The sequence below is a fragment of the Oncorhynchus mykiss genome, chromosome 2, assembly GCF_013265735.2.
Source record: "Oncorhynchus mykiss isolate Arlee chromosome 2, USDA_OmykA_1.1, whole genome shotgun sequence".
Taxonomy (NCBI): domain Eukaryota; kingdom Metazoa; phylum Chordata; class Actinopteri; order Salmoniformes; family Salmonidae; genus Oncorhynchus; species Oncorhynchus mykiss.
In genome coordinates, this window is record NC_048566.1 from 92,494,449 (window position 1) to 92,516,227 (window position 21,779).

Consider the following 21,779-nt stretch of genomic DNA (forward strand, 5'->3'; position numbering starts at 1 on the left):
TTTGGTTATAGAGTCCACATGACTTACAGTACAGTACAGTACAGAGTTTGGTTATAGAGCCCACATGACTTACAGTACAGTACAGTACAGAGTTTGGTTATAGAGCCCACATGACTTACAGTACAGTACAGTACAGAGTTTTGTTATAGCGCCCAGATGACTTACAGTACAGTACAGGGTTTGGTTATAGCGCCCACGTTTCTTACAGTACAGGGTTTGGTTATAGTGCCCACATGACTTACAGTACAGTACAGTACAGAGTTTGGTTATAGAGTCCACATGACTTACAGTACAGTACAGTACAGAGTTTGGTTTTAGAGCCCACGTGACTTACAGTACAGTACAGTACAGAGTTTGGTTATAGTGTCCACATGACTTACAGTACAGTACAGTACAGGGTTTGGTTATAGCGCCCACATGACTTACAGTACAGGGTTTGGTTATAGTGTCCACATTACTTACAGTACAGTACAGGGTTTGGTTATAGTGTCCACATGACTTACAGTACAGTACAGGGTTTGCTTATAGTGCCCACATGACTTACAGTACAGTACAGGGTTTGGTTATAGAGCCCACATGACTTACAGTACAGTACAGGGTTTGGTTATAGTGTCCACATGACTTACAGTACAGTACAGTACAGGGTTTGGTTATAGTGTCCACATGACTTACAGTACAGTACAGTACAGGGTTTGGTTTTAGAGCCCACATGACTTACAGTACAGTACAGGGTTTGGTTATAGTGCCCATATGACTTACAGTACAGTACAGTACAGGGTTTGGTTTTAGAGCCCACATGACTTACAGTACAGTACAGTACAGGGTTTGGTTATAGTGCCCACATGACTTACAGTACAGTACAGAGTTTGGTTATAGAGTCCACATGACTTACAGTACAGTACAGTACAGAGTTTGGTTATAGCGCCCAGATGACTTACAGTACAGTACAGGGTTTGGTTATAGCGCCCACGTTTCTTACAGTACAGTACAGGGTTTGGTTATAGTGCCCACATGACTTACAGTACAGTACAGTACAGAGTTTGGTTATAGAGTCCACATGACTTACAGTACAGTACAGTACAGAGTTTGGTTTTAGAGCCCACGTGACTTACAGTACAGTACAGTACAGAGTTTGGTTATAGAGTCCACATGACTTACAGTACAGTACAGGGTTTGGTTATAGTGCCCACATGACTTACAGTACAGTACAGTACAGAGTTTGGTTATAGAGTCCACATGACTTACAGTACAGTACAGTACAGAGTTTGGTTTTAGAACCCACGTGACTTACAGTACAGTACAGTACAGAGTTTGGTTATAGTGTCCACATGACTTACAGTACAGTACAGTACAGGGTTTGGTTATAGCGCCCACATGACTTACAGTACAGGGTTTGGTTATAGTGTCCACATGACTTACAGTACAGTACAGGGTTTGCTTATAGTGCCCACATGACTTACAGTACAGTACAGAGTTTGGTTATAGTGTCCACATGACTTACAGTACAGTACAGGGTTTGGTTATAGTGTCCACATGACTTACAGTACAGTACAGGGTTTGGTTATAGTGTCCACATGACTTACAGTACAGTACAGGGTTTGCTTATAGTGCCCACATGAATTACAGTACAGTACAGAGTTTGGTTATAGTGTCCACATGACTTACAGTACAGTACAGTACAGAGTTTGGTTATAGAGTCCACATGACTTACAGTACAGTACAGAGTTTGGTTTTAGAGCCCACATGACTTACAGTACAGTACAGTACAGAGTTTGGTTATAGAGTCCACATGACTTACAGTACAGTACAGAGTTTGGTTTTAGAGCCCACATGACTTACAGTACAGTACAGTACAGAGTTTGGTTATAGAGTCCACATGACTTACAGTACAGTACAGTACAGAGTTTGGTTATAGAGCCCACATGACTTACAGTACAGTACAGTACAGAGTTTGGTTATAGAGCCCACATGACTTACAGTACAGTACAGTACAGAGTTTTGTTATAGCGCCCAGATGACTTACAGTACAGTACAGGGTTTGGTTATAGCGCCCACGTTTCTTACAGTACAGGGTTTGGTTATAGTGCCCACATGACTTACAGTACAGTACAGTACAGAGTTTGGTTATAGAGTCCACATGACTTACAGTACAGTACAGTACAGAGTTTGGTTTTAGAGCCCACGTGACTTACAGTACAGTACAGTACAGAGTTTGGTTATAGTGTCCACATGACTTACAGTACAGTACAGTACAGGGTTTGGTTATAGCGCCCACATGACTTACAGTACAGGGTTTGGTTATAGTGTCCACATTACTTACAGTACAGTACAGGGTTTGGTTATAGTGTCCACATGACTTACAGTACAGTACAGGGTTTGCTTATAGTGCCCACATGACTTACAGTACAGTACAGGGTTTGGTTATAGAGCCCACATGACTTACAGTACAGTACAGGGTTTGGTTATAGTGTCCACATGACTTACAGTACAGTACAGTACAGGGTTTGGTTATAGTGTCCACATGACTTACAGTACAGTACAGTACAGGGTTTGGTTTTAGAGCCCACATGACTTACAGTACAGTACAGGGTTTGGTTATAGTGCCCATATGACTTACAGTACAGTACAGTACAGGGTTTGGTTTTAGAGCCCACATGACTTACAGTACAGTACAGTACAGGGTTTGGTTATAGTGCCCACATGACTTACAGTACAGTACAGAGTTTGGTTATAGAGTCCACATGACTTACAGTACAGTACAGTACAGAGTTTGGTTATAGCGCCCAGATGACTTACAGTACAGTACAGGGTTTGGTTATAGCGCCCACGTTTCTTACAGTACAGTACAGGGTTTGGTTATAGTGCCCACATGACTTACAGTACAGTACAGTACAGAGTTTGGTTATAGAGTCCACATGACTTACAGTACAGTACAGTACAGAGTTTGGTTTTAGAGCCCACGTGACTTACAGTACAGTACAGTACAGAGTTTGGTTATAGAGTCCACATGACTTACAGTACAGTACAGGGTTTGGTTATAGTGCCCACATGACTTACAGTACAGTACAGTACAGAGTTTGGTTATAGAGTCCACATGACTTACAGTACAGTACAGTACAGAGTTTGGTTTTAGAGCCCACGTGACTTACAGTACAGTACAGTACAGAGTTTGGTTATAGTGTCCACATGACTTACAGTACAGTACAGTACAGGGTTTGGTTATAGCGCCCACATGACTTACAGTACAGGGTTTGGTTATAGTGTCCACATGACTTACAGTACAGTACAGGGTTTGCTTATAGTGCCCACATGACTTACAGTACAGTACAGAGTTTGGTTATAGTGTCCACATGACTTACAGTACAGTACAGGGTTTGGTTATAGTGTCCACATGACTTACAGTACAGTACAGGGTTTGGTTATAGTGTCCACATGACTTACAGTACAGTACAGGGTTTGCTTATAGTGCCCACATGAATTACAGTACAGTACAGAGTTTGGTTATAGTGTCCACATGACTTACAGTACAGTACAGTACAGGATTTGGTTATAGTGCCCACATGACTTACAGTACAGTACAGGGTTTGGTTATAGTGCCCACATGACTTACAGTACAGTACAGGGTTTGGTTATAGTGTCCACATGACTTACAGTACAGTACAGTACAGAGTTTGGTTATAGAGCCCACATGACTTACAGTACAGTACAGGGTTTGGTTATAGTGTCCACATGACTTACAGTACAGTACAGTACAGGGTTTGGTTATAGTGTCCACATGACTTACAGTACAGTACAGTACAGGGTTTGGTTTTAGAGCCCACATGACTTACAGTACAGTACAGTACAGGGTTTGGTTATAGTGTCCACATGACTTACAGTACAGTACAGTACAGGATTTGGTTATAGTGCCCACATGACTTACAGTACAGTGCAGTACAGGATTTGGTTATAGTGCCCACATGACTTACAGTACAGTACAATACAGTACAGTACAGGGTTTGGTTATAGAGCCCACATGACTTACAGTACAGTACAGGGTTTGGTTTTAGAACCCACATGACTTACAATACAGTACAGGGTTTGGTTATAGTGTCCACATGACTTACAGTACAGTACAGTACAGGGTTTGGTTTTAGAGCCCGCATGACTTACAGTACAGTACAGGGTTTGGTTATGCCGCCCACGTTTCTTACAGTACAGTACAGGGTTTGGTTATAGTGTCTACATGACTTACAGTAGAGTACAGTACAGGGTTTGGTTATAGCGCCCACATGACTTACAGTACAGGGTTTGGTTATAGTGTCCACATGACTTACAGTACAGTACAGAGTTTGGTTATAGTGCCCACATGACTTACAGTACAGTACAGAGTTTGGTTATAGTGTCCACATGACTTACAGTACAGTACAGGGTTTGGTTATAGTGTCCACATGACTTACAGTACAGTACAGGGTTTGGTTATAGTGTCCACATGACTTACAGTACAGTACAGGGTTTGGTTATAGTGTCCACATGACTTACAGTACAGTACAGGGTTTGGTTATAGTGCCCACATGACTTACAGTACAGTACAGTACAGTACATTACAGGGTTTGGTTATAGTGCCCACATGACTTACGGTACAGTACAGTACAGTACAGGGTTTGGTTATAGTGCCCACATGACTTACAGTACAGTACAGTACAGTACAGTACAGGGTTTGGTTATAGTGCCCACATGACTTACAGTACAGTACAGTACAGTACAGTACAGTACAGTACAGAGTTTGGTTATAGTGTCCACATGACTTACAGTACAGTACAGGGTTTGGTTATAGTGTCCACATGACTTACAGTACAGTACAGGGTTTGGTTATAGTGTCCACATGACTTACAGTACAGTACAGGGTTTGGTTATAGTGCCCACATGACTTACAGTACAGTACAGTACAGTACAGGGTTTGGTTATAGTGTCCACATGACTTACAGTACAGTACAGGGTTTGGTTATAGTGCCCACATGACTTACAGTACAGTACAGGGTTTGGTTATAGTGCCCACATGACTTACAGTACAGGGTTTGGTTTTAGAGCCCGCATGACTTACAGTACAGTACAGGGTTTGGTTATGCCGCCCACGTTTCTTACAGTACAGTACAGGGTTTGGTTATAGTGTCCACATGACTTACAGTACAGTACAGTACAAAGTTTGGTTATAGAGTCCACATGACTTACAGTACAGTACAGTACAGAGTTTGGTTATAGCGCCCACATGACTTACAGTACAGTACAGGGTTTGGTTATAGTGCCCACGTTTCTTACAGTACAGTACAGGGTTTGGTTATAGTGCCCACGTTTCTTACAGTACTGTACAGGGTTTGGTTATAGTGTCCACATGACTTACAGTACAGTACAGTACAGGGTTTGGTTATAGTGTCCACATGACTTACAGTACAGTACAGTACAGGGTTTGGTTATAGTGTCCACATGACTTACAGTACAGTACAGTACAGGGTTTGGTTATAGCTCCCACATGACTTACAGTACAGGGTTTGGTTATAGTGTCCACATGACTTACAGTACAGTACAGGGTTTGGTTATAGTGTCCACATGACTTACAGTACAGTACAGTACAGAGTTTGGTTATAGTGCCCACATGACTTACAGTACAGTACAGAGTTTGGTTATAGTGTCCACATGACTTACAGTACAGTACAGAGTTTGGTTATAGTGTCCACATGACTTACAGTACAGTACAGGGTTTGGTTATAGTGTCCACATGACTTACAGTACAGTACAGGGTTTGGTTATAGTGCCCACATGACTTACAGTACTGTACAGGGTTTGGTTATAGTGTCCACATGACTTACAGTACAGTACAGTACAGGGTTTGGTTATAGTGTCCACATGACTTACAGTACAGTACAGGGTTTGGTTATAGTGCCCACATGACTTACAGTACAGTACAGTACAGGGTTTGGTTTTAGAGCCCACATGACTTACAGTACAGTACAGTACAGAGTTTGGTTATAGAGCCCACATGACTTACAGTACAGTACAGTACAGAGTTTGGTTATAGTGCCCACATGACTTACAGTACAGTACAGTACAGGGTTTGGTTTTAGAGCCAACATGACTTACAGTACAGTACAGGGTTTGGTTATAGTGTCCACATGACTTACAGTACAGTACAGGGTTTGGTTATAGTGTCCACATGACTTACAGTACATTACAGGGTTTGGTTTTAGAGCCCACATGACTTACAGTACAGGGTTTGGTTTTAGAGCCCACATTACTTACAGTACAGTACAGGGTTTGGTTATAGTGTCCACATGACTTACAGTACAGTACAGTACAGGGTTTGGTTATAGTGTCCACATGACTTACAGTACAGTACAGGGTTTGGTTATAGTGCCCACATGACTTACAGTACAGTACAGGGTTTGGTTATAGTGCCCACATGACTTACAGTACAGTACAGTACAGTACAGTACAGGGTTTGGTTATAGTGTCCACATGACTTACAGTACAGTACAGGGTTTGGTTATAGTGCCCACATGACTTACAGTACAGTACAGGGTTTGGTTATAGTGCCCACATGACTTACAGTACAGGGTTTGGTTTTAGAGCCCGCATGACTTACAGTACAGTACAGGGTTTGGTTATGCCGCCCACGTTTCTTACAGTACAGTACAGGGTTTGGTTATAGTGTCCACATGACTTACAGTACAGTACAGTACAAAGTTTGGTTATAGAGTCCACATGACTTACAGTACAGTACAGTACAGAGTTTGGTTATAGCGCCCACATGACTTACAGTACAGTACAGGGTTTGGTTATAGTGCCCACGTTTCTTACAGTACAGTACAGGGTTTGGTTATAGTGTCCACATGACTTACAGTACAGTACAGTACAGGGTTTGGTTATAGTGTCCACATGACTTACAGTACAGTACAGTACAGGGTTTGGTTATAGTGTCCACATGACTTACAGTACAGTACAGTACAGGGTTTGGTTATAGCTCCCACATGACTTACAGTACAGGGTTTGGTTATAGTGTCCACATGACTTACAGTACAGTACAGGGTTTGGTTATAGTGTCCACATGACTTACAGTACAGTACAGTACAGAGTTTGGTTATAGTGCCCACATGACTTACAGTACAGTACAGAGTTTGGTTATAGTGTCCACATGACTTACAGTACAGTACAGAGTTTGGTTATAGTGTCCACATGACTTACAGTACAGTACAGGGTTTGGTTATAGTGTCCACATGACTTACAGTACAGTACAGGGTTTGGTTATAGTGCCCACATGACTTACAGTACTGTACAGGGTTTGGTTATAGTGTCCACATGACTTACAGTACAGTACAGTACAGGGTTTGGTTATAGTGTCCACATGACTTACAGTACAGTACAGGGTTTGGTTATAGTGCCCACATGACTTACAGTACAGTACAGTACAGGGTTTGGTTTTAGAGCCCACATGACTTACAGTACAGTACAGTACAGAGTTTGGTTATAGAGCCCACATGACTTACAGTACAGTACAGTACAGAGTTTGGTTATAGTGCCCACATGACTTACAGTACAGTACAGTACAGGGTTTGGTTTTAGAGCCAACATGACTTACAGTACAGTACAGGGTTTGGTTATAGTGTCCACATGACTTACAGTACAGTACAGGGTTTGGTTATAGTGTCCACATGACTTACAGTACATTACAGGGTTTGGTTTTAGAGCCCACATGACTTACAGTACAGGGTTTGGTTTTAGAGCCCACATTACTTACAGTACAGTACAGGGTTTGGTTATAGTGTCCACATGACTTACAGTACAGTACAGTACAGGGTTTGGTTATAGTGTCCACATGACTTACAGTACAGTACAGGGTTTGGTTATAGTGCCCACATGACTTACAGTACAGGGTTTGGTTTTAGAGCCCACATTACTTACAGTACAGTACAGGGTTTGGTTATAGTGTCCACATGACTTACAGTAAAGTACAGGGTTTGGTTATAGTGTCCACATGACTTACAGTACAGTACAGGGTTTGGTTATAGTGCCCACATGACTTACAGTACAGTACAGTACAGTACAGTACAGGGTTTGGTTATAGTGCCCACATGACTTACGGTACAGTACAGTACAGTACAGGGTTTGGTTATAGTGCCCACATGACTTACAGTACAGTACAGTACAGTACAGTACAGGGTTTGGTTATAGTGCCCACATGACTTACAGTACAGTACAGTACAGTACAGAGTTTGGTTATAGTGTCCACATGACTTACAGTACAGTACAGGGTTTGGTTATAGTGTCCACATGACTTACAGTACAGTACAGGTTTTGGTTATAGTGTCCACATGACTTACAGTACAGTACAGGGTTTGGTTATAGTGCCCACATGACTTACAGTACAGTACAGTACAGTACAGTACAGGGTTTGGTTATAGTGTCCACATGACTTACAGTACAGTACAGGGTTTGGTTATAGTGCCCACATGACTTACAGTACAGGGTTTGGTTTTAGAGCCCGCATGACTTACAGTACAGTACAGGGTTTGGTTATGCCGCCCACGTTTCTTACAGTACAGTACAGGGTTTGGTTATAGTGTCCACATGACTTACAGTACAGTACAGTACAAAGTTTGGTTATAGAGTCCACATGACTTACAGTACAGTACAGTACAGAGTTTGGTTATAGCGCCCACATGACTTACAGTACAGTACAGGGTTTGGTTATAGTGCCCACGTTTCTTACAGTACAGTACAGGGTTTGGTTATAGTGTCCACATGACTTACAGTACAGTACAGTACAGGGTTTGGTTATAGTGTCCACATGACTTACAGTACAGTACAGTACAGGGTTTGGTTATAGTGTCCACATGACTTACAGTACAGTACAGTACAGGGTTTGGTTATAGCGCCCACATGACTTACAGTACAGGGTTTGGTTATAGTGTCCACATGACTTACAGTACAGTACAGGGTTTGGTTATAGTGTACACATGACTTACAGTACAGTACAGGGTTTGGTTATAGTGCCCACATGACTTACAGTACTGTACAGGGTTTGGTTATAGTGTCCACATGACTTACAGTACAGTACAGTACAGGGTTTGGTTATAGTGTCCACATGACTTACAGTACAGTACAGGGTTTGGTTATAGTGCCCACATGACTTACAGTACAGTACAGTACAGGGTTTGGTTTTAGAGCCCACATGACTTACAGTACAGTACAGTACAGAGTTTGGTTATAGAGCCCACATGACTTACAGCACAGTACAGTACAGAGTTTGGTTATAGTGCCCACATGACTTACAGTACAGTACAGGGTTTGGTTATAGTGTCCACATGACTTACAGTACAGTACAGGGTTTGGTTATAGTGTCCACATGACTTACAGTACATTACAGGGTTTGGTTTTAGAGCCCACATGACTTACAGTACAGGGTTTGGTTTTAGAGCCCACATTACTTACAGTACAGTACAGGGTTTGGTTATAGTGTCCACATGACTTACAGTACAGTACAGTACAGGGTTTGGTTATAGTGTCCACATGACTTACAGTACAGTACAGGGTTTGGTTATAGTGTCCACATGACTTACAGTACAGTACAGGGTTTGGTTATAGTGTCCACATGACTTACAGTACATTACAGGGTTTGGTTTTAGAGCCCACATGACTTACAGTACAGGGTTTGGTTTTAGAGCCCACATTACTTACAGTACAGTACAGGGTTTGGTTATAGTGTCCACATGACTTACAGTACAGTACAGTACAGGGTTTGGTTATAGTGCCCACATGACTTACAGTACAGTACAGGGTTTGGTTTTAGAGCCCACATTACTTACAGTACAGTACAGGGTTTGGTTTTAGAGCCCACATGACTTGCAGTACAGTACAGTACAGGGTTTGGTTTTAGAGCCCACATGACTTACAGTACAGGGTTTGGTTTTAGAGCCCACATGACTTACAGTACAGTACAGTACAGTACAGGGTTTGGTTATAGTGCCCACATGACTTACAGTACAGTACAGTACAGTACAGGATTTGGTTATAGAGCCCACATGACTTACAGTACAGTACAATACAGGGTTTGGTTATAGTGCCCACATGACTTACAGTACAGTAAAGTACAGAGTTTGGTTATAGAGCCCACATGACTTACAGTACAGTACAGGGTTTGGTTATAGTGCCCACATGACTTACAGTACAGTACAGGGTTTGGTTATAGTGTCCACATGACTTACAGTACAGTACAGGGTTTGGTTATAGTGTCCACATGACTTACAGTACAGTACAGTACAGGGTTTGGTTATAGTGTCCACATGACTTACAGTACAGTACAGTACAGGGTTTGGTTTTAGAGCCCACATGACTTACAGTACAGTACAGTACAGGGTTTGGTTGTAGTGTCCACATGACTTACAGTACAGTACAGTACAGGGTTTGGTTTTAGATCCCATATGACTTACAGTACAGTACAGTACAGGATTTGGTTATAGTGCCCACATGACTTACAGTACAGTACAGTACAGTACAGTACAGGGTTTGGTTATAGAGCCCACATGACTTACAGTACAGTACAGGGTTTGGTTTTAGAACCCCTATGACTTACAGTACAGTACAGGGTTTGGTTATAGTGTCCACATGACTTACAGTACAGTACAGGGTTTGGTTATAGTGCCCACATGACTTACAGTACAGTACAGGGTTTGGTTTTAGAGCCCACATGACTTACAGTACAGTACAGGATTTGGTTATAGTGTCCACATGACTTACAGTACAGTACAGTACAGTACAGGGTTTGGTTTTAGTGTCCACATGACTTACAGTACAGTACAGAGTTTGGTTATAGCGCCCACATGACTTACAGTACAGTACAGGGTTTGGTTATAGCGCCCACATGACTTACAGTACAGTACAGGGTTTGGTTATAGTGCCCACATGACTTACAGTACAGTACAGAGTTTGGTTATAGCGCCCACATGACTTACAGTACAGTACAGGGTTTGGTTATAGCGCCCACGTTTCTTACAGTACAGTACAGGGTTTGGTTTTAGAGCCCACATGACTTACAGTACAGTACAGAGTTTGGTTATAAAGCCCACATGACTTACAGTACAGTACAGCACAGGGTTTGGTTATAGTGTCCACATGACTTACAGTACAGTACAGTACAGGGTTTGGTTATAGTGTCCACATGACTTACAGTACAGTACAGTACAGGGTTTGGTTATAGCACCCACATTACTTACAGTACAGTACAGTACAGGGTTTGGTTTTAGAGCCCACATGACTTACAGTACAGTACAGTACAGAGTTTGGTTATAGAGTCCACATGACTTACAGTACAGTACAGAGTTTGGTTATAGAGCCCACATGACTTACAGTACAGTACAGAGTTTGGTTATAGAGTCCACATGACTTACAGTACAGTACATTGTGATCGTATCATACCGCATGAATAGATTTAGAATAAAGGGTCTGCCTATGGTGCTGTCCAAATCCACTTCAAAGCTGAAATCCTTTTACCTCACCCTTGTCATATATTTAGCTGCCTTGGGTTGGTCATACATTTAGCTGCCTTGGGTTTGTCATACATTAAGCTACCTTGGGTTTGTCATACATTTAGCTGCCTTGGGTTTGTCATACATTAAGCTACCTTGGGTTTGTCATACATTTAGCTGCCTTGGGTTTGTCATACATTAAGCTATCTTGGGTTTTCATACATTGAGCTACCTTGGGATTGTCATACATTAAGCTACCTTGGGTTTTCATACATTGAGCTACCTTGGGATTGTGATACATTAAGCTACCTTGGCTTTGTCATACATCAAGTTACCTTGGGTTTGTCATACATTTATCTACCTTGGGTTTGTCATACATTGAGCTACCTTGGGTTTGTCATACATTGAGCTACCTTGAGTTTGTCATACATTAAGCTACATTGGGTTTGTCATACATTAAGCTACCTTGGGTTTGTCATACATTTATCTACCTTGGGTTTGTCATACATTAAGCTACCTTGGGTTTGTCATACATCAAGCTAACTTGGGATTTTCATACATCAAGCTACCTTGGCTTTGTCATACATTAAGCTACCTTGGGTTTTACATTTTGACAATGGTTCTGTCTGGCTGACTGCAGAGATTATTTCCGGGCCCAGCATGCTTTTACTGTGTGCTGTAACACACATGTAATATCAGAGGCATATCAGACCTATGCCAGCCAAGCAATTTTTTAATTGCCTCCTGAACCCTATAGGCTAAATAAATGTTAAACAAGCTGATATAATACTAACTGCCCTTTGGGTCTAGTGTGTCTCAGTGGTGATTGGAGGGGTCTGGCTGGAGGAAGGAGGAAGTGGAGGTGACAGACAGCCATGATGAAGGATGTGGTTGTCTGGAGAAGAGGCTCTGGGGAGGTTATGTGCTGCTGGAGCAGTTTTTATGGTGCTAGTCATTTATGACTGTGTCTGTGGCCTCATCTGAGATTGGACCGAGGGAGAGACACAATGTAGTGTGTCTACTGGATTAAGTCAAATGCTTGTGTTCCCAGTCTCTCTATCATATTGTTGTTTTTCTGGGCGGTTATTAGGGGAAGGAGGGACCCTGAGATTAGGGACCTCTCGGGGTGTTTAAATTTAGTTAAAAAATAAAATCAGCCATACAGGTTCAGATTTCTGTGGCGTCATGTCAGTGGTAAAATGTAATACGTGGTGGTTTAAGATTCTCACACTGCTATTCTCTGGTTACAGGATGGATCACTCCACTTGGTACTGTCAAGGTCATCTGGAGGGATTCTCTAACTGACACTATCCATGGCAGTTGATTTCATGCGCTCTGTCAGTTTCTTGACTGCCTGAAAAACACCACGTAGAAAAGGTGAGCCTCTGGTCTGCTTCCTTCACTTCACAGGTCAGTCTTAAATTACATTGGTGAGCAGTGATTGAGATGCTCTCAGCACAGATCTATAAAAGGGAAGTGTAGAACAATGAGAACCAGACATCACACTATGAGAAAAATGGGCAGGAAATGAATGAAAGGAAGGACAGTAGAACCATTTTAAACGTATAATGGGTTGGATCTCAGTTACAGGACGATGCACACAACTGGTATCAGTCACATAAAACCAGTATAAAGTCTAGCCTATATACAGGGTTTTCTATTTGAAAAACTTCCCTGTTGGACAGAATGGAGTGTTTGACAAAGTATTATTGTTACATTTCGTTTGAAGCACCATCAATATCAAATTTTAAAGCAGTGCCTGTTTGAATTAAGGGTACCGGTACTTGTCTGTGTCATCAGGGGCTCTAAACTGGGGCAACGATATAGAAAAGGCTGCATGGTGTGTGTGTGTGTGTGTGTGTCTTATATGTGCGAGGAACACTATGTGTGTGTGTGTGTGTGTGTGTGTGTGTGTGTGTGTGTGTGTGTATTTGGGGTGGGTAAAGCTTACTGTATGCTTCCCAGTCTAAACAGTTTGTGCATATATATTATGAAGAAAAAACTGGATGTTTTTGTTCGTTTTGGTCTTCAGCGGGTTTTGTTTTTCAGCTGTTCGTGCACACAATATTTTTTTGTGAGGCAAGTCGAAGTTCAGTACCGAAGTCTACTCTCCTTCGTCGGTCAACAACTGTACTACTCATAGTCAGTGGCATAGCACAGTTTCGCCAGGCAAGTTTATTTGTTTTTCTGCAAAACATTTTTTGCCATGGGACAGAGAGAGACATTTTCATTTTTATAGCTAATCTCACACCTTTTACCATGAGGCTGAGAGAAAATGATGCTATTTTATAGCTCAGGGACAATCTAAACGTTTTCCCCACAAATATTTGTCTTAATATTAACAGAATTTGAAATATATATTTTGATAGACTAAATTACCAGCTATTCCACCATGTAAAGGAACAAAATCCTCATTTATTGAATTGTTTTCATGAAATGCAACAAACTAGAGAGACAGTATGTCAACTCTGTCAGACACCATAAAAGGCATTTCATGTTTACAATTATTGTCCAACAATTGTTTAATGGACTTGATTGTTTCATTATTTTTTTGTAAGATTTCATTTAGTTTTTTAGACAATAGACAATAGACATACACAAAGACAACAGACAATTTAACATTTCACAGACATGGATAAACTAAACTTGACATGATGTTGGCTGGGACTTAATGCCCAACCTTCAACATAATGAAAAAATATGAATAAAGACAAAAACACCAACTCAGACGTACATGAATTTCAACACAAATTAGTGAAATCATACTTGCTCAAACCTACATGTCCCCACAGTATCCATACCCATTCTGTTTGTTCTCACATTTTTTTCAAATGTTACATCCTTTGGACATTTCTAGGGCTTGTAGTACTTTATGCCATATGGCTTCAAATTGTTCTGTTTTTTTTCTATCTGTAGACAGCATTTTTTTCAACATTTAAATGATTATGCATTTGATTCATTCACCGTCTTGACGATGGAGCATCATTTGATTTCCAGTTCTTCAGTAGAATAATGGTCCAAGAAAATAATGGTCCAACCCATCGGGTATCTCACTGCATCCTCATGTCTTGAAATATGCAGATAGATGAATTAAAAGAACATTTACATGGTAAACTTCTGATAGTCAGCTTTTCTAACTCCAGCCATAGCGTTTCGACTTTATACCACTCCCAGAAGGCATGAATTATTGAGTCATTGTTTGTTTTACACTCAAGGCCTTTGTGCTGTAGAATTTGTGTATACTGCACTCTTCGAAAAAAAACTGTTATTTGGGGTTACTGTATATAGAACCTTTACTAAAAAAGGTTCTATATACAGTAAATACCCAGTGAAGGTAAAGAGCCTTGAGGGTTCTAGCCCTACCCCAGAGTGTAATGGAGGATTCTAGAAATCACCAGCTAACAAAGCTAACTCAGTCACCTCGAAATCTGAAATGACAGCTAACGTTCCCTTTTAGTTTGTTTTAGCCATTTTCCATTGACATTTTTATCTATATTAACGATGCTGCTGCATCATTTTGCCCGGTCAGAAAAATGGTTAGCTGACGTCCACACCGTTAGCTCTATAGGCAAGGGGAAGATCACATTTATATTTTGCAACATTGTTGCCAAGGTCTGAGTGGCCAACAGCAAGGTCCATACAAACCTGTGTTGTTGCAAACTAAATGCTAGCTAGAAGCAAGAGGAAATGCTGTGTTTAATAAAATCATACCATCTTAGATAAAAATGGGGTTCAATATAGAACATTTTGGTCAATTCAAAATTGAACTGCGATTCAAAAACCAACTTTCAATCCATTCCAGTATGACTAATCAAGAGGATGGTGTTTGAACCAACTTGCAAGTAGCACTATCAGAGGCAGAGGAACTCTCTTTTGGCTTCTGCTGACAACAACTGCATGTTAGTTGTTCTTCTGCATCATAATAATTATGTGTCTGCATAGCATTTTGTCTTCACTGCTATAACATGTGTAATTATTATTATCACACATGGTGATAAGAAGATGGAATGTAACGTGAATTTTAATGATTGTGCTTTTCTTATAACTAATTTCTGTGTTCTATTTATGTGCTGTTTTATAAGCAAATTTCTGTGTTCATGCAAGTGGCTGACTGTACAAATCCTCACTTATCAGTAGCTGCAATTTGGCAGTACTCCCAGACGTTGTTTTGACAACGAACAAATTATATCTCAGTTTCAAGGTCTTAGCTTAGAGAGGAGAAGCCTCGTGAGGTGTTGGTTGGTCACATGTAATGAAACAGTATTGGTCGGTCACATGAATGAAACAAAACGGTAATGATTATTTAATTATGCTAAATCATGCAAATATAACGTGTCTGTGTATTGTCTGTGTATAGCCGTCCCTGTGTAAGAATTTTTCCACAACACTCTTTTTCAGCTTCTTCTCTGAAACATGTCAAGCAGGTAGCCCAGCAGCTAAAGAGTTTGACCTGTGGCAGGGGTTGGGCCTGTGGCAGGGGTTGGGCCTGTGGCAGGGGTTGGGCCTGTGGCAAGGGTTGGGCCTGTGGCAGGGGTTGGGCCTGTGGCAGGGGTTGGGCCTGTGGCAAGGGTTGGGCCTGTGGCAGGGGTTGGGCCTGTGGCAGGGGTTGGGCCTGTGGCAGGGGTTGGGCCTGTGGCCTAAAGGTGGCCGGTTCAGAATCCTGGGCAGGGTTCTGGCAAAAAATGGGCGGAATTGACCTGACACCTTTAGGGCTGCTGGGTTCACATCCTTGAGCAAGGCCCTTAACCCACAGCATGCTCTCCATCCAAGGCTGCTGCTTAAACCTGTGCTTGTATCAACTGTATGTGTGAGGTCTGCTCTTTGGGGTGGTTGAGAACAGAGCAGAAGACACATTTTTGTGGTTCACTGTAACTAATGGATATTCTGTTGTATTGTAAAGAAGTCAGCCAGAGTTGATATGGGTCATCATTCAAGCAAAGAGATGCCTCCCCGGCCACCAGTGCATCTTTCCAAACTATGTTTACATGTAAATAAAATAAATTCTCAAAACTATGCTGGAATTTGTTTGTCTATTTTTTTATTGTTTATTAAATCATATTCTTAGCTCAAAATATTACTATTTAATAGTAGAAGCCACAATTAATACGTGTCACTATGCATCCCCCCCTTTTTGTTCACAATGACTGCCTACACCAGCCCAACCCAGACGATGCTGGGCCAATTGTGCACCACCCTATGGGACTCCCAATCATGACCAGTTGCAACACAGCCTGTATTCGAACCAGGGTGTCTGTAGGGACGCCTCTAGAAACAGAGAAGCAGTGCCTTAGACCAGTGCCAAAGAACCCTGTAAAATGGTTCTATATACAGTTGAGGTCGGAAGTTTACATACACCTTAGCCAAATACATTTAAACTCAGTTTTTCACAATTCCTGACATTTAATCCTAGTACAAATTCCCTGTCTTAGGTTAGTTAGGATCACCACTTTATTTTAAGAATGTGAAATGTCAGAATAATAGTAGAGATAATGATTTATTTCAGCTTTTATTTCTTTCATTACATTCCCAGTGGGTCAGAAGTTTACATACACCCAATTAGTATTTGGTATCATTGCCTTTAAATTGTTTAACTTGGGTCAAATGTTTCGGGTAGCCTTCCACAAGCTTCCCACAATAAGTTGGGTGAATTTTGACCCATTCCTCCTAACAGAGCTGGTGTAACTGAGTCAGGTTTGTAGGCCTCCTTGCTCACACACGCCTTTTCAGTTCTGCCCACAACATTTTCTATTGAGGTCAGGGCTTTGTGATGGATACTCCAATACCTTGACTTTTTTGTCCTTAAGCCATTTTCCCACAACTTTACAAGTATGCTTGGGGTCATTGTCAATTTGGAAGACCTATTGCGACCAAGATTTAACTTCCTGACTGATGTCTTGAGATATTACTTCAATATGCCCACATACTTTTCCTTCCACATAAGCCATCGATTTTGTGAAGCGCACCAGTCCCTCCTGCAGCAAAGCACCTCATGATGCTGCCACCCCCGTGCTTTACTGTAGGGATGGTTTTCTTCTACTTCTAAGCCTACCCTTTTCCCTCCAAACATAATGATGGTCATTATGGCCAAACAGTTCTATTTTTGTTTAATCAGACCAGAGGACATTTCTCCAAAAAGTATGAGCTTTGTCCCCATGTGCAGTTGCAAACCGTAGTCTGGCTTTTTTATGGCGGTTTTGGAGCAGTGGCTTCTTCCTTGTTGAGCGGCATTTCAGGTTATGTTCATATAGGACTCGTTTTACTGTGGATATAGATACTTTTGTACCTGTTTCCTCCGGCATCTCCACATGGTCCTTTGCTGTTGTTCTGGGATTAATTTGCACTTTTCGCACCAAAGTACATTCATCTCTAGGAGACAGAACGCATCTCCTTCCTGAGCAGTTTGATGGCTGCGTGGTCCCATGGTGTTTATACTTGCATACTATTGTTTGTACAGATGAACGTGGTACCTTCAGGTGTTTGGAAATTGCTCCCAAGGATCAACCAGACTTCTGGAAGTCTAAAAAATATATATATATATTTTGAGTTTCCCATGATGTCAAGCAAAGAGGCCCTGAGTTTAAAGGTAGGTCTTGCAATTCATCCCCATGTAAACCTCCAATTGACTCAAATTATGTCAATTAGCTTATCAGAAGCTTCTAAAGCCATGACATAATTTTCTGTAATTTTCCAAGCTGTTTAAAGGCACAGTCAACTTAGTGTATGTAAACTTCTGACTCACTGGAATTGTGATACAGTGAATTATAAGTGAAATAATCTGTATGTAAACAATTGTTGGAAAAATTACTTGTTTCATACACAAAGTAAATGTCCTAACCGACTTGCCAAAACTATAGTTTGTTGACAATACATTTGTGGAGTGGTTGAAAAACAAGTTTAAATGACTCCAACCTAAGTGTATGTAAACTTCCCAGTTCAACTGTATAAGTGATTGTCAGTTGAATATGCGTTCTGCAAGGTTTTGTATATCTTACCATTTTTAAGTTATATGTATTTGAAAATGTCTATGTTGGTCAGTCCAAAATTGTATTTTAATTCTGTCATGGAAATAATTGTATTTCCTATTACCAAGTCATTTTCAGTTACTACGCCTTTAGTTTACCATGTGGGCCAATTATCTGTGAATTCTGGAAGATTATCCAAGGATTGTTCCATAGGGGTGTTTTGAGGGAGTGATATTGGTTCTTGTAGAATCTGTTTCATTTTCTTCCATATTGTTATAATGTTCTTAACTGTGAAGTTAATGTTCTTAGCTTTATCCTTTTAAAATAGACACAAAAATATTCTGGGGATGAGCATGTGCATCTTCAATATGTACCCATTGTTCCTCTTTAGTGCATTTAACTATCTGTCTGTAGTAAAAGCCTTGGGTGGCGAGTTGATCCAATTCCAAGTCTGGAAGGTTTAAACCTCAGACTTAGAGACATGTAGAACTTTCATTTTTATTCTATGAGTTTATTTGTCCATATAGAGTCTGTTATGGCCGAGTATACTTTTTTAAAGAATGTCTTCGGTGGGGTAAGTGCTATTATTGAAATAATATTTAAAAACTTTGGGAGCCATTTTATTCTAAAGATGTTTATTCTACCTGTAAGATTTATGGGAAGATTGTTCCATTTAATTAGATCAGCTTTCATGTTGTTAAGTAATGGGATAAAGTTATCGTAATTTATTTGTTGTTTGTTGTCACTTAAGTATTTCTATTTTTGTGGTCCGTTGATTGCTGTAGATCATGAGTTATTGTTTTATCATTTTCCTATTGCCATTATTCATTTTTTTTTCTTCCAAATACCTTTTAAATCTCAGTTGAAAGTATTCTGAAAATATTTTCAATATTAGTCAGGTATATCAGGGGATCGTCGGCTAATTAAGTTCAGTTTATATTCATGTTTACCAATACATATTTAATTCTAATATTAGATTATGTAAATATGTAATACAAATCTCCAAACGTATTTTAGTTAGGTTTTTGCAGCACTATTAAATGCTCCAGGGCTAATTTAGTTAGCATTTGTTATAAAAAAAAAAAATATCAAACATAAAACATACATTATCCTTTAGGTCTTGCACAGCAAATACTTCAGTTGTTTAAACATATGTTGCAGAACAGTGATTAAATTGTTTTCTTCGAATATTGATAAAGAATCCATGATAAGGGGCTAGCCATCAGTCACAGAGTTGACAAGCCACTGATGGAGTTGACAATAGATACTCAAAACAGACATATTTCTGCCTCTAAAATTAAAGTAAAATAGAAACATTTGTAAAATATGGACAATTATTCATTTCATAATGACCAACAAAAACATAACCGTTCTATCAGACTTTTTAGCACTCTGATGGAGTTCAGTTGACATTAGACAAAGATCTGACGGAATTTATGTTTTACGGAGTTGACAAAAATGTGATTTTCTTCTTCATTCAAGTGGTACTACTAACAGTAGAAATTGTGTTTATCCTCAGTTGCTTTATGACTCTAAAACCTAATTTAATGGTGTCAAAATTCTTATCCTATCTTAATATATCAGGGAGATGTAGTCGACAGTTTATGGTTGTGACCATGGTGATTCCAATATTGTTTGTTTGAATCTCTCAGTGTGGCAGGTAGCCTAGTGGTTAAAGGGTTGGGCCAGTAACCGAAAGGTTGCTAGATTGAATCCCCGAGCTGACAATGTAAATATGTGTTGTTCTGCCCCTGAGCAAACAATTAACCCAGCTGTTCCTAGGCTGTCATTGTAAATAAGATTTTGTTCTTATTTGATTTGCATAGTAAAAAACAAAGTAGAGAACTTTACAGACCACGAGGGGTCTTGTTGCACTACACTACATGATAGGGGTCCAGATCTCCAGACACATATTTTTGGAATCACAGTTTTGAGAAGAATATTCTTTAAAGTCACAGAGGACAATTGCAAGAAATGACATAATATAATTTTTCAGTTAATATCCAATGTTGGCTGTTTTTAATAGTTTTTGGAGAGTTTGAAATTGGAATCCTTTGCTCCGGACAAGGGAATTTCCAGGCACAGAGCCGACATTGAAATGAATAATATTGAAAGTGTACTTAATAAAATTCCCCTCAATGTAAAGTTTAAGCTCAAATAATGCAACAAAATCTTCTTCAACTATAAAAATAAAGTTTCTCTGCGGGACAAGGATTGTCCCAACTTTTAACGAATACCTGAGTTAATTTCCTGCATGAGGCTGAGAGAAAATGTTGCAGTTTTAAAGCTAATTTCCTGTAATTCTAAACATGTTTTTCATGACTTATAACATGTTCATATGCTATCTATGGGGCCCGAGCTCCGGGTGACCCCAAGTCACACCCTACGGGGGCTGTGGAGGTGTGTGCTACGCCAGTGCTCCTAGTACGAGTGAGAACATGAAGTGTTTGTTGTCATTCAACGAGAGACGACTAGATTTCACGCAAATAGTTTCACTCGAGAAATACTGCACCAATAATCTAAGCTAGATGAAAAATTGCACAACTAAGACTTCCTCTGCAAAAAGGTCAAAATGTATGACCGATTTCTTGATTTATTTGACTATTTTGTGTTTCTGTCTGTGTTGTTGCTAGGTTGGCCAAGCGGGACAAACAGCAGTAAAATTAACACTTTTTTTCACGTTTTTCAACGAACGTCTTTAGGGTGTACGAGAGCACAGACGGTCGCTTTGCCTAGCAGAGTTCTGAGGACACCTTAACTGTATGATGAAGCCCGATAACACTGTGTCCTCTCCCCCTGGTCAGGCCACAGTAGAGTCCAGCATGCCCCAGGGCCTGACTTTCAGAGCTTGTGTGTGTCTTAGTAGTACACGTATATAACGCTGTCTCCTCTCTCTCTCCAGTAGAGTATCATGCCTCGGAGTCCTACATCCAGTGAAGAGGAGATGGCCCAGAGTTTCTCTGACGGCTCTGGAGGTTTTGAGACAGACAGCTCAAAGGAGGAGCCTGGCCATGGAGGACCTGGAGGGGAAAGGGCTAGCAGGAGGACAGACAGGAGGGCAGAGAGGGACAGGGCTGCCCGTAGGGAGTCACTGGAATTCTGTGTGGTCATCCCTGACCTGCAGCAGTCTGTGAGTACACACTTATCTCGTTGTACACTGTATTCTTATCATACTGCAGGAGTAAGCTACACTGTAAAATATAATTTTATTGTTTCAACTAATTATTATTAAATAATTGGTTCCATAGCCTTTTGTTTTGTTTACTCAACTTTTCGATCCGAATGTTACCTGAACCAAAAAAATATAGTTGGCCCAAAC

At 40.6% G+C, this 21,779-nt stretch overlaps 1 protein-coding gene across 1 annotated transcript in view; it reads left to right on the forward strand.

Moving 5' to 3' along the window:
• The first annotated feature begins 21,375 nt into the window (after positions 1 to 21,375).
• The window catches only part of LOC110502389 (SH3 and multiple ankyrin repeat domains protein 2-like), a 164,375-nt gene continuing 163,971 nt past the window's right edge, over positions 21,376 to 21,779 (forward strand). The window contains exon 1 of the mRNA XM_036959148.1: positions 21,376 to 21,590. Within this exon, the coding sequence (XP_036815043.1) occupies positions 21,405 to 21,590 (186 nt within the window). The 5' untranslated portion in view covers positions 21,376 to 21,404. The remainder of the gene's footprint in view (positions 21,591 to 21,779) is intronic.